The 11,232-nt window shown below is 48.5% G+C and overlaps 1 protein-coding gene across 11 annotated transcripts in view; it reads right to left on the bottom strand.

Annotated features, from left to right (window-relative positions):
• Positions 1-2,822: 2,822 nt before the first annotated feature.
• Positions 2,823-11,232, bottom strand: part of TBC1D16 (TBC1 domain family member 16) — a 138,328-nt gene continuing 129,918 nt past the window's right edge. For 8 of the 11 annotated variants that reach the window (XM_077924093.1, XM_028714914.2, XM_028714974.2 and 5 more), the window contains 7 exons: positions 10,448-10,615; positions 9,667-9,815; positions 8,885-9,019; positions 7,947-8,133; positions 6,279-6,458; positions 4,157-4,303; positions 2,823-3,901 (listed from right to left, as the gene is read on the bottom strand). In XM_077924093.1, the coding sequence (XP_077780219.1) occupies positions 3,656-3,901; positions 4,157-4,303; positions 6,279-6,458; positions 7,947-8,133; positions 8,885-9,019; positions 9,667-9,815; positions 10,448-10,615 (1,212 nt within the window). In that variant the 3' untranslated portion in view covers positions 2,823-3,655. The remainder of the gene's footprint in view (positions 3,902-4,156; positions 4,304-6,278; positions 6,459-7,946; positions 8,134-8,884; positions 9,020-9,666; positions 9,816-10,447; positions 10,616-11,232) is intronic. The other 3 variants (XM_028714965.2, XM_028714985.2, XR_003704571.2) reach the window with 2 other exon arrangements.

The raw sequence follows: 11,232 nt of genomic DNA, 5'->3' as shown, positions 1-11,232 counted from the left end.
ATTTGTATATTACCGTGTGTTTATTGTTGCCACATTATTGAGATTTAAAATAGAATATGAACATTAAAAAGAAAAGAAAAGTCACAACATTATTTCACTTTTCCTCACAGGAGCCTGAAAAACTCACATTTTTAGAGCTCTCATGGTGGAGACGGTTTGCTTTGAGACATAAGTTATGACTTCATAAGGGCATACAGTCGTACCTTGGATCCCGAACGCCCTGGAACTCGGACATTTTGGCTCCCAAACGAAGTGATTGTTCTGGTTTGCAAACATTCTTTTGGAACCCGAAATCAGACGGGGCTTCCGCAGCTTCTGACTGGCTGCAGGAGCTTCTGTTTGACTTCCACGGCACGACTGTACAGGCAAACTCCATGGCTTCAATAAGCAATCTTCTGTTGTTTTAAGCAAGAAACACCCCCCAAAAACATTATCCAACATATTTTGGGAAGGGGCGTGTGTGTGAGTACACTGCAGCTTATTTTGATGCCCCCTCCCTTTTATTTAGGTTCACTCATTGGCATTTTCTGCCTCTCAGTCCAGTCCTCCAAAAAGAAAAAAAAACTGGACTGGGCATTATCAGTTGAGTTGCATGACACACACACACAAATGCACACATGCCACAAAGGGCTGAGAGATGTGCCTATGTGAATAGAGGTCGTGCTAGAAAACAAAAGCTTCCTCTGTGCCTCCGGAATATTCCACTACACAATGTCTCAAACACAAAAGCCACACGACTCCCATACCTAAACAACATTTAGAAATGCTATAACAGGGGTCAGCAAACTTTTTCAGTAGGAGGCCACTATCCCTCAGACCTTGTGGGAGGCCGGACTATATTTTTTTTTGGGGGGGGGATGAATTCCTATGCCCCACAAATAACTCAGAGATGCATTTTAAATAAAAGGACACATCCTACTCATGTAAATACACGCTGATTCCCGGAACGTCCACGGGCGGATTTAGAAGCTGATTGAGCCGGATCCGGCCCCGGGGCCTTAGTTTGCCTACCCATGGGCTAGAAGGTGAAGAACTGTAACCCCCACTCAGCACCACCCTAAATCTCTTTGTATTTGTCCAACAGTTTTAGTTGAGAACAATTCTTGATGAAATATTTAATTTTATTTCAATGGTTTTGGTGGTGGTGGTGTTTTGGCAGCATCCTCTATAACAATGTCTAGATCAACAGTTCTGTGTTTGTGGACCAAACATGAGATTTCCCCCACTTTGACATGCTGAGCTGCAAAGCATTCACTGTTTAAATCTGTAGCACTGGCAACAACCACCCACTTGAAAAATGTCCTGAATCTACAGTCGGTCCCTGGCACCAGTGGCCAGGTGGGAGCATTGAGTTCAGACTTAGAACAGCACACGGCAATTGAGATTATAAACAGCAGGTGGTGCTGTATTCCTATGACCTCTGGAGGAAGCCAAGCCTAAATGGATATATACACCCCCCCTATCCAATGTGAATGAACACAACGCTTCTGCAGAAATTTATCTCTCACAGCCATCTCACCTCTAGCAAAGCCGAGCTGAACTAAAATTAAATTGGCTCTTTCCTGCTAAGACTTTTCCCTTGTGGCAGGTAAGTCTGAAGTGCTAATTACCCACCAGGTCTGGTTTTCTACATATATCTGCAAGTGTAATCCAAAGAGCAACCAAAAACAATTAGCAACCTGGCTAAGAAGTGGGGAGTTTGCTTGGGAGAGAGACTACTTGAGAAAAGTAAGACTAATAGGTTTCAGGTGCATAAAGGGGTGCCTGGAGGAGGCCGTGGGTTGTCTGCCATGGGCAAAAGCAATGGGCGGAAGCTGAAGCCAGAAGGACTTAGGATTGACGCCAGAGTGTAGTGAGTGGTAGAACCCTGAAACAGGTTGCTTACAGGTGCGGGGGAACTTCCATCACTGGAGGTCTTTAAGGAGGAGCATATGTCTATTAGTTTGGCAGCGGCAGGCGGGCAGGCAGGCAGGGGCCAGCCCTTGGCAGGTCCTCTGTATAGTGCTATTACGGGCTGCATTTGGCTAGGTGGGTCAAATGTTGTGAAGAGAAGCCTGTGCAAGGATGTTAACAGACTGCAACCACTAATCTCAGTCAAGTTGTTATTTATCCTTTCTGAAACTATCTGCCACGTTGGAACAGATGTAAGAGAGAGGGAGAGACTTTGGATGCTAACTCAATGAAACTAGTACTTGTAACAGATCCTAAAATGCAGAGTCTCTCCAGTGGCATTCTAAAATGTAAGTCAGTTTAAAATTAAGCAAAGCACACCGGAAACCAAGCAGTCGCCCTTGCTCTGCAACCAGAAGGCTACAACCTGCCACGCTCACAATGGCTGCAGGGAAAAGCAGGAGGGCCTGCAGTATGTCGTGCCACTTTCTCAATGCAGCTCAGAGCTGGATCAAAGCTGCAAGGGAGACAGGACTCAGAGTACTGAGAAATCCATTCTAACCTTACAACTGCAGGACACGCATTCAGCTCACTGTTCCAAGTGGTCCTGGCTCTTGCAGCACTGGTTTTGGGTAGTTTTTCCAGGAAGATCAAACATAGTGAATGCTGGAAAACAGGACGGGCATGGATGTGAGAGGCAGGAGGGTGGCAGAGGCGCAGAGAATAGGCTGCATCTCTGGAAGAGGGGCCTGGAGACTCAGCTTTGAGACTGCAGCAGGCAGAGTCTATTCCCCTCTCCAGATCTGTCTCACTGAGAGTAGCCACGTGCAAGGGCCCAATGAAGAGTCAGTGACAAAACCTTACAGGGGCTCTACCTGTATCTCCAAATCAGACCGTTCGGGCCAAAAATAATCAAGTGTTTTCACGGCGTGTGATTTTGCATAATTTATTATACTCACAGTGAACTTGAGGATTGCAACTTCTGTAACTGCAAAAATTTGATTTTTGACCTACAGCAAACAAGTCATGTATATATGAAAAGAATAAAAATAAAGCGCTTTGTAAAATATGGTGATCAAGCTTTGGATACATACACACATACTGTGATTATTTCCCTGGGGAAGCCCAAAAGCTTGCAATTTTATTGTTTTCGTTTTTTGGCAGACTATATTCCAAGTGATCACCGTGGCTTTATGCAGAAGCCAGAGAGCCATGGTGTTTTGGTTAAAGCAACACGGGCGTGCACAGGTGCATGGGTGTGTTTGGGATGGAGGGGCTGGAGTAGCATTGCCCCTCCATCTACTGCGTTGCTGGTTGTGGACTCATTGTCTTAAGCCATCTACATTCCCCTATGGCAGCAGTTTGTGTGTGTGTGTGTGTGTGTGTGTGTGTGTTAGGAGGGGGGATCCTTTTGCCCCTTGGAACTCTTGATTCACCAGGCTCAGCCTTGTGCACTCCCTTCAAAATGTTCCGAACCGTAAAGCAACAACAACAACAACAAAAGTCGGGACAGTCAGAGCAACGCCCTTCCAGGTATATAGGACACACATCAAGATCTTGCTTTGACCACAAGGGAGACTCTTCCACTCGGTGCCATCTCCTTCCTTCTCCCATCCACTCATCCATCTCCTTTGGGACATTGAGAAGAAACATCTGCCTCCTCTTGTCTCCTGTTGATGTCCGCTGAGAGTGCGTCTCAACTGCGCCAAGTTGTTTCGCTTCCATTTCTCTTCCAGTCTTTGGGCACCCAAGCCCCAGGAAGATGTCATTTCCGGAAAGCGAAGACCTCCCGTGTTTTCAGTCCCCTCCTGCTTTCGTTCCCTGGCTTGGGAGAAGGTTCATCCACCATGCCTCCATAAGGGCAGCTATCCGAGTCCGGGTGGTTCCCCGTACACTCCACAGCGGGGATGTAGCCACTGTCCCACATTCCTGTCCCGCAGAGTTTGCACAGGTCATGCAGACCGCAAGGGATCCGAGGCAGCAGGCGGAACTGATAAAGCAAACTTCTAGCCTGGAAGTGGGATGGCAGAGTAGATGTGAATACACAAGCCCACAAAACAGCACACGGCACAAATAGCAGATACGAGAAACTGCTGAGTTCATCTAAATTGCCCATCTCACACCCAAATCGTAACGGAGGCTTGACACCACTCACAAAAGGAGAACACTGCACAGCCTTCCATATGCTGTTTTGGAGCAGACAGAACTGCAAAGGGTTTTTTGTCTGTCTGTCTGTTTGTTTAAGACCTGTAATTTTTAAATTTACCTTCCTGAGTATGAGCTCCCCATTCATGTGCATGGCCAGGTTCCCAAAGTGGAGAAGCATCTGGTCAGTGGCCAATTGCTGTTCGATGACATCATCTCCATAGATCACCACAATAGCCACACAGATGAAGAGGTGGAAATAGTCTGTCTGCAGCAGCAAGAGAAGAAAATGATCAAGGGAGGGCGGGCTAGAAAGATGCACCGATTGTGGCAACAAGATCACATTTAGTAGTTTTTTGGCTTTAAAAAAAGCCAGTGAATGGGAGAATCGTAGAATTGTAGAAATGGAAGAGATCCTGAGGGATGTAGTCCAACCCCTTCAATGTAGGAGCATGAGAGAGGTAATGGGAATTATAAATGATGTGGCAAGGTGAGAAGGAAAAGGTATTCACTCTCTCCCAACCACTGTTAGGCAGCAGTTTAAAGACAAAGGCAGCACTGTACTTCGCACAATGCAGTGGTACTCTTGGGTAGAGGTTAGAGCTTTGTAGTGTGATTGAAGAGAGTCAAGTTGAAATCCCCACTAGCTGGCCCTGGGGCAGTCAGTCACATGCTCTACCTTACAGGGTTGTTGTGAGGATAAAGCAGGAGGTGGAGAAATCATGTATGCCACCCTAATCTTATTAAAAGAAGCACGGGATGGCAACGCATTAAAATAAATCTAGAGAGCGATACACTTTCAAAAGCAATGCAGAAATCTCTTGAATCAGGGCCACAGAGAAAGAGGAGGTGAAAACTAGTAAGGCAGACTGCAAATCCTGGTGCCCAGTTACATGCACGAAATCTGGATGCATTCTGAGAGAACTGGCGTATGCTAACAAGACAAAAGCCTACAATGTTGAAGTATATGAAATCTAGCAAGTCTGCAAGTTTTTTGACCCAGTTATATCTGTTTTTACTTTGAAGAAGTAATAATAATAATAATAATAATAATAATAATAATAATAATAATAATAATAATTTATTATTTATACCCCGCCCATCTGGCTGGGCTTCCCCAGCCACTCTGGGCGGCTTCCAACAAAATATTAAAATACTGTAATACATCAAACATTAAAAGCTTCCCTAAACAGGGCTGCCTTCAGTAAAGGCATGAGAGGGAATATTATTTCTAGTAAAATGTTTTCAAGTGTGCAACCAACGAATTAGGTACTGGATATGCTGGGTTAACACTTAATTTACAAAACGCTCCATTCTGAATAATTCTGCACACAGAATTAAGATCTGCTGCAGTGATAGGCAACGTTGTGCTCTCCAGATCTTGCCGGACTTGCATTCCCACCATCCCCAACTACTGGCCATATGCTGGCTAGAGATTATGAGGGCTGGGAGTCCAGCAACTCCTGGAGGGCACCACGTTGGCTGGCCCTGTTCTACTTGCTGAACACAGTGAGTTTTAGGAGCAGAGGAGTCTAGACCACCTGGCAAAGGGCGGCGAAATCGCTGCCACGAGGATTCAAAGCAATCTCCCCTCCCCCTTCCCAGACCACCACCAGAGAGCAACTATTTGGCAGAGAGTAATGCGAGCAAGCAGCATACGGCAAACACAGTTTGGTGGCAGCCTCCTCTCCTGCAGACAAGACCAGGTCAGACAGAAACCATACGCTGCTCAGTCCTGGGGCTAACCTCACAAGGAAGTTGAAAATTAGCTTGCCTCTGTGTGTGTGTGTGTGTGTGTGCGCGCGCGCCTGCCCTTCACACAGCAACATCTGCAGCTTGGAGAGAAAGCCAGGGTTGCAGCAACCCCACCGCACAAGGCAGGCTGAGGGCCGCTTTGGATGATGGGTTGCGACAGCAGCAAGAACAGCCCAGGAGCTCAGTAATGAACCGTCAGGGTGAAATTTGCATCGATTTGTGTAATGTCAGAGGCAAACAGTGGGAGAGAAAGCAAGCACTGTGGAGGGGGAGGGACACACACACACACACACACACACACACACACACACACACACAGAGTTCGTTGCAGTCATGGCTGGGGGGAGGGGAGAGAGGCCTGGAAGGACAGCAGCTGCAACCAGCAACATCCCCCCATTCAGCATCCTCCAAGGAGCAGTGCAGGAGCCCCACCGACAAAAAGGACCCTTCTAACTGCCCCGCTCCTCCAGCCCCCTTTTAAACCTTACCTGGTAGTGAGCCCAGCAGGCTTCCCATATACGCAGAGCCTCAGCATCGGGAAACTCACGCTTAAAGCAGAGGAGGATCCAGCGGTGGCAGAAGAGCATCTGAAGGCCATCCTCCCCAAGGGAGACCAGGTGGTGGTAGAAGCGCACGTGCATCAGCCGCAGCAGCTCTCGCAGGTACATCTGGCAAAGAGGAAGGGGCGCTCAGTTCAGCTCCGGAGAAGGGGAAGAAAACCCCGCTACTCCCCTCTAGACCACTGGGCATTCCTGCCCCCAAACCCCTCAGGCTCAGCAGGAGCAGGCACACCTCTTAAGAGCTGGTTCTATTGTTACTGTTATTGTTATTGTTATTGTTATTGTTATAGTTATTTGAATTTATATACCGCCCTATACCTGGGGGTCTCAGGGCGGTTCACAGAATAAAACTATTTCATTCACTAATGCAAGCTGTCCTATTAGGAGCACTGTATCCCTGGTGCTTCAGGGACGCGGGTGGCGCTGTGGGTTAAACCACAGAGCCTAGGGCTTGCCGATCAGAAGGTCGGCGGTTCGAATCCCCGCAACGGGGTGAGCTCCCATTGCTCAGTCCCTGCTCCTGCCAACCTAGCAGTTTGAAAGCACGTCAAAGTGCAAGTAGATAAATAGGTACCGCTCTGGCAGGAAGGTAAACGGCGTTTCTGTGCGCTGTTCTGGTTCGCCAGAAGCGGCTTAGTCATGCTGGCCACATGGCCAGCTGTACACCGGCTCCCTCGGCCAATAAAGCGAGATGAGCGCCGCAACCCCAGAGTCAGCTACGACTGGACCTAATGGTCAGGGGTCCCTTTACCTTTTTATCCCTGGTGCTAGTGGGTGCACTACTTATAGCCTCAATAGTCTGGTGGTTTTGCTGCTGACTATTAGGTCGGTCTGTAGAAAAACCATGTTGGTCCACGATTTGATCGTGGATGAGTGGGGCTGACCTGGTGCCTATCACCAAGGCCTGGGTGGGGGTTGCTGGGATGGTTAGATCTGACTCAGGTCTACTAGTCCAAGTACTCAGTGTGACAACAGCTCAGACTGGTGGGATGGGGATAAGGGACGCATTGCTGCAGTCCACAAGGAGTTAACTTCTCGCTATCCCTTCGAGTGGGACTGGAAGGGTCCCTTCGAGTGGGAGTGCACCTGGTGTTGGGAAACAGCTTGCAAATGCTGTTGGTGTAGTTCCCACCCTGATGCCCCAACAACCTCCTTGACCAAGCTTATCTTGGGTATGATGTTGGAGGAACCCAGAACAGTGGTTTTAGGTGACCAGCATCCATGCTGAGGTTGCCTTGGGTTGCCAGCTCTCATGAGTTCAGGGGCCTCCATGGCAACTGTTCCTCACCCCACTGCCACTTGTGCTATGGGGTTCTGAAGGGTAATATCCTCTTCCCAGTGTCATTTCACATTTACACGAAGCCATAGGGAGCAGCCATTTGGAGCAATGTGGCATCAGTATATCCTACATGTTGGATACAGCACCTCCTCCTTGCAGCTACTACAACTTCTGCAGGTAAGTTCATCCATCATGGATGCAAATTTCACACTTCTGATCCATTTAGGATTTAAAGGGCAAATGGAGTGCGGAGGAGGAAGAAAAGAGATAAATAAGGTGGGTGGGGGGAGAAGAGTGCTCCAAGGTCAAATTCTCACCAGTTGTTTCTCCATATCCTCATCACGAGGGGAACTGATGAAGATCGTGTTCTGCATCAAACCCACAAAGCACCAGAATGTATCCGATTCATCCAGGACCTCCGCGAGAAGTGGGGCAACAAGGTCAGACATCCCCTGGGAGTAGCCAATGGCAGGGTTGTACACTGCATAGTTCAGCAAGATCCGCCTAGGAAGAGGATGGTCAAATGACCAGATGGTGAGGCTGGGATGGTGGAGCAACCCAGAGAGGTCTGAGCACCTCCCCGCCAACATTTCTCCAATGGAATTAGGGACCTCTTATTCCATAATAATAATTTTACTACTTATACCCCGCCCATCTGACTGGGTTGCCCCGGCCACTCTGGGCGGCTTCCAACATGTATAAAAAACATTATAAAACATTAAACTTTTTTTTTTTTAATCCCTATACAGGGCTGCCTGCAGATGGCTTGGGGGTTGGATAACTCCATACCCTCTCTAATATTTCTCCGATGAAAGTAGGGACATCCTACCATACCCCCCAACATTTCCAAGATGGAAATAGGGACGTCCTAAGGAAAAGTGGGACATTCTGGGAGCAAATCAGAAACCAGGATGGCTTCTGTAAATCTGGGACTATCCCTGGAAAATAGGGGCACTTGGAGGGTCTGTGAGCATGCTCAGTGGGCACAGAATGCTGACTCGCTGTTAGGGTGGGTGGGGGATGGAAATGAGTGGAGCAGAGTGGCAATGGGCATGGTTGGCTGGCAACATGAAAAGGAGCACTCCATACTACAATATTATTGCAGGCTCCACCTGCTTTGCCCGGCCCACCTTTGAAAGGGTTTCGCTGGAAGCATATGAGGTTGGGTGTCCAAAACACAGATGGATCTGGGCTTTCCCAGTGGGTGCAAGGTTCTCAGTGCATTTTTTTGGCACTAAAGGGTTGCAATAATCACCTCATTGTTTCCACATTGGGGTTGTTCTCTCCTCGGAAAAACTGGTTGCTGCGGTCCGTCCTCACCACATCTTTGTCGACTGTGAACTGCACATTCCGCCAGAATGCCTTCTGCTCCTCCGGTGTCAGGGAGAGCCTAGGCGCCACATTACAACATGAGTGCACTCACAAACCACCCACTGCTGCCAATGGACCTAGGTCAGGTAGACCGTTCAGATAAGGGTCAAAATAAAGGAGAACTGGTGCAGTTGGGGAGGAAAGAGCAGTTGCCTCTCTTCTGTATACGTCCCATCAAAATGTGACATTGGACCAACTGTGAAGGTTCATTTTCTGGGGATAGTTAATTCCCCATTCATTGTTTCAATTGCCAGGGGAGGGAGGATTTAAAAGAAGAATGGCTGAGGGAGGGAGGGTGGGGAGAAGGCATCACTCTCTCTCTCTCTCTCTCACACACACACACACACACACACACACAAACACGCAAAGCTGGGTATGGACCTGCTGGATTCAAAGTCCCCTCCATTCCCCTGAGAGGCAGCAGGACTGAAGTCCTTACCTACACTTGCAGGAAAATGTGATGTGCTGACTCCTTCACCCTCCCCATCCTAACCTTCCAAGCAGCAGATCTGGGGTTTAGGATTGAGGTTTACAGAACAAAGTAGTTCAGCATTTATAAAAGTAATTAAATGAATGAAAGAAAGAAAGAAAGAAAGAAAGAAAGAAAGAAAGAAAGAAAGTAAACCTTGAGAGTCTGGAGTTGGAGCCACTGTCACCGCTCATTACCTTTTCTGCTGGATCTCAAAGTATTCCTCTCTCTTCTGCACTCGGAGCGCCTCCCTCTCCTCTGAAGTGGATTCATAGCTGTAGTAGCGCAACAAGAAAGGCCAGACCTCACCACGGATGGAGACATCGATCCCACCAAAGAAAATAGCCTGGGGAGGAAGGGAGGGAGGGCAGAGGGGAAATGATAAAGAAGTGGCAACAGAGGAAAATGCCACAGTTTCTGAAACTGGACCTCTTTTGCTCTCCTCCTCTGACAAGTGACGCCTTGAGATTCAGGAGCCCCACAATCTGTTTAGAGGGAAAGCAGTGCCCCCCCTTTCCCAGGGGAGACACAAATCAAACTCATTTCAATGTCAATAACCCCCCTGGAGAGGCTATACAATTAACACATCATTCTCACGTCACTGCTTAATCCCCAATCTTGGAAACTTCACACTTGGACCCAGCCTCACATACCGCCTCCCCCACCCCAAAGCCCTTAATTATTTTAAAGCCAGACAGTCTCAATTGCTTTCATAGGCCTTCACATACTGTGCAAGCACCCCTAGAAATGCTGACTGGTTTTCATGTCCCAAACTGCTGGGCAATCAATGCAGCAACAAACCAGAGATCCAGAGAGATGCTCCGTTAGCCTGCAGGGAGCTGACAGGTGCTGCCTCCCCGTTGCCAAAGGCTGGAGGCCAAATAAGCACAACTGCTCCATGCGCCACGCTCCACTAGGGAGACCTTTCTTCTCTTGGAACCAGCAGAGCAAAACATGCCACTGTGTCTTCTCCCTCACCTTCCTCAGCTTGTACTCTTCTTCCACCTGCCCAGCCTCATTTAGATGATGGAGCCACGCAGAGACATCCAGGCGCTTGTAAGCGTTCTCCTCCGGATGGGTCTCCGAGGAGGGCAGCTTGGGCCTTCGGATGGAGAACTGCATGCAGGTCTTCACATCAGTGAGCTGCTAATTGGGAGACAAAACCAGGACAGAGGGCTAGAGCAATAGCTGCAGGAGCCTGACCTCCCATTCCCATGGCTGGGGCATCTTATATCCAGGTCGCCACAGCGGAAAAAGAAGATGATTTTTGTCTGGAGAGAGACTGTCCTGCGAGGGCGGCAAAGCCTTGGAAGTTTGGGGAGACTTCCGGCCCAAGCCAGAAAGTGTAATTGGGAGTAATTAAGGATCAGAGCGACATGACGCACTGCTTGGTTCGGCTGGCTGCCTTTCCCACCCTCCCCTGCCCAAGATCAGAGCTAACACGGCTTGCAGCAATATCGTGAGCCTGCCCAGGAATGCACGCAATAAATTACATCTGATTGGCCACATACAAAAGGGCTGCTGTTACGAAGGAGAGAAGGCAGCGGTGCCAGGCTCTCTGAGGACGCTTGCCATTCCTGGGTGAAAACTGCAGCTGACATTTAATTTAAAAATCAAAAGGTTACTCAACACAGATGGAAGCCCCCGTGGTACTATAATGAGGGGAAAGCGGCAGGGGGAGAAGAGGGGAGGGGGGCTGGGTAGAAGGAAGGGAATGTAGAAATCACTGTTTCTAACAAGCATCTCTAGTATCTTTAAACATA

Source organism: Podarcis muralis, chromosome 2 (genome assembly GCF_964188315.1).
Source record: "Podarcis muralis chromosome 2, rPodMur119.hap1.1, whole genome shotgun sequence".
Classification (NCBI taxonomy): domain Eukaryota; kingdom Metazoa; phylum Chordata; class Lepidosauria; order Squamata; family Lacertidae; genus Podarcis; species Podarcis muralis.
Note: the sequence above shows the minus strand (reverse complement) of the source record. Positions and strands in the feature narration are given on the sequence as shown.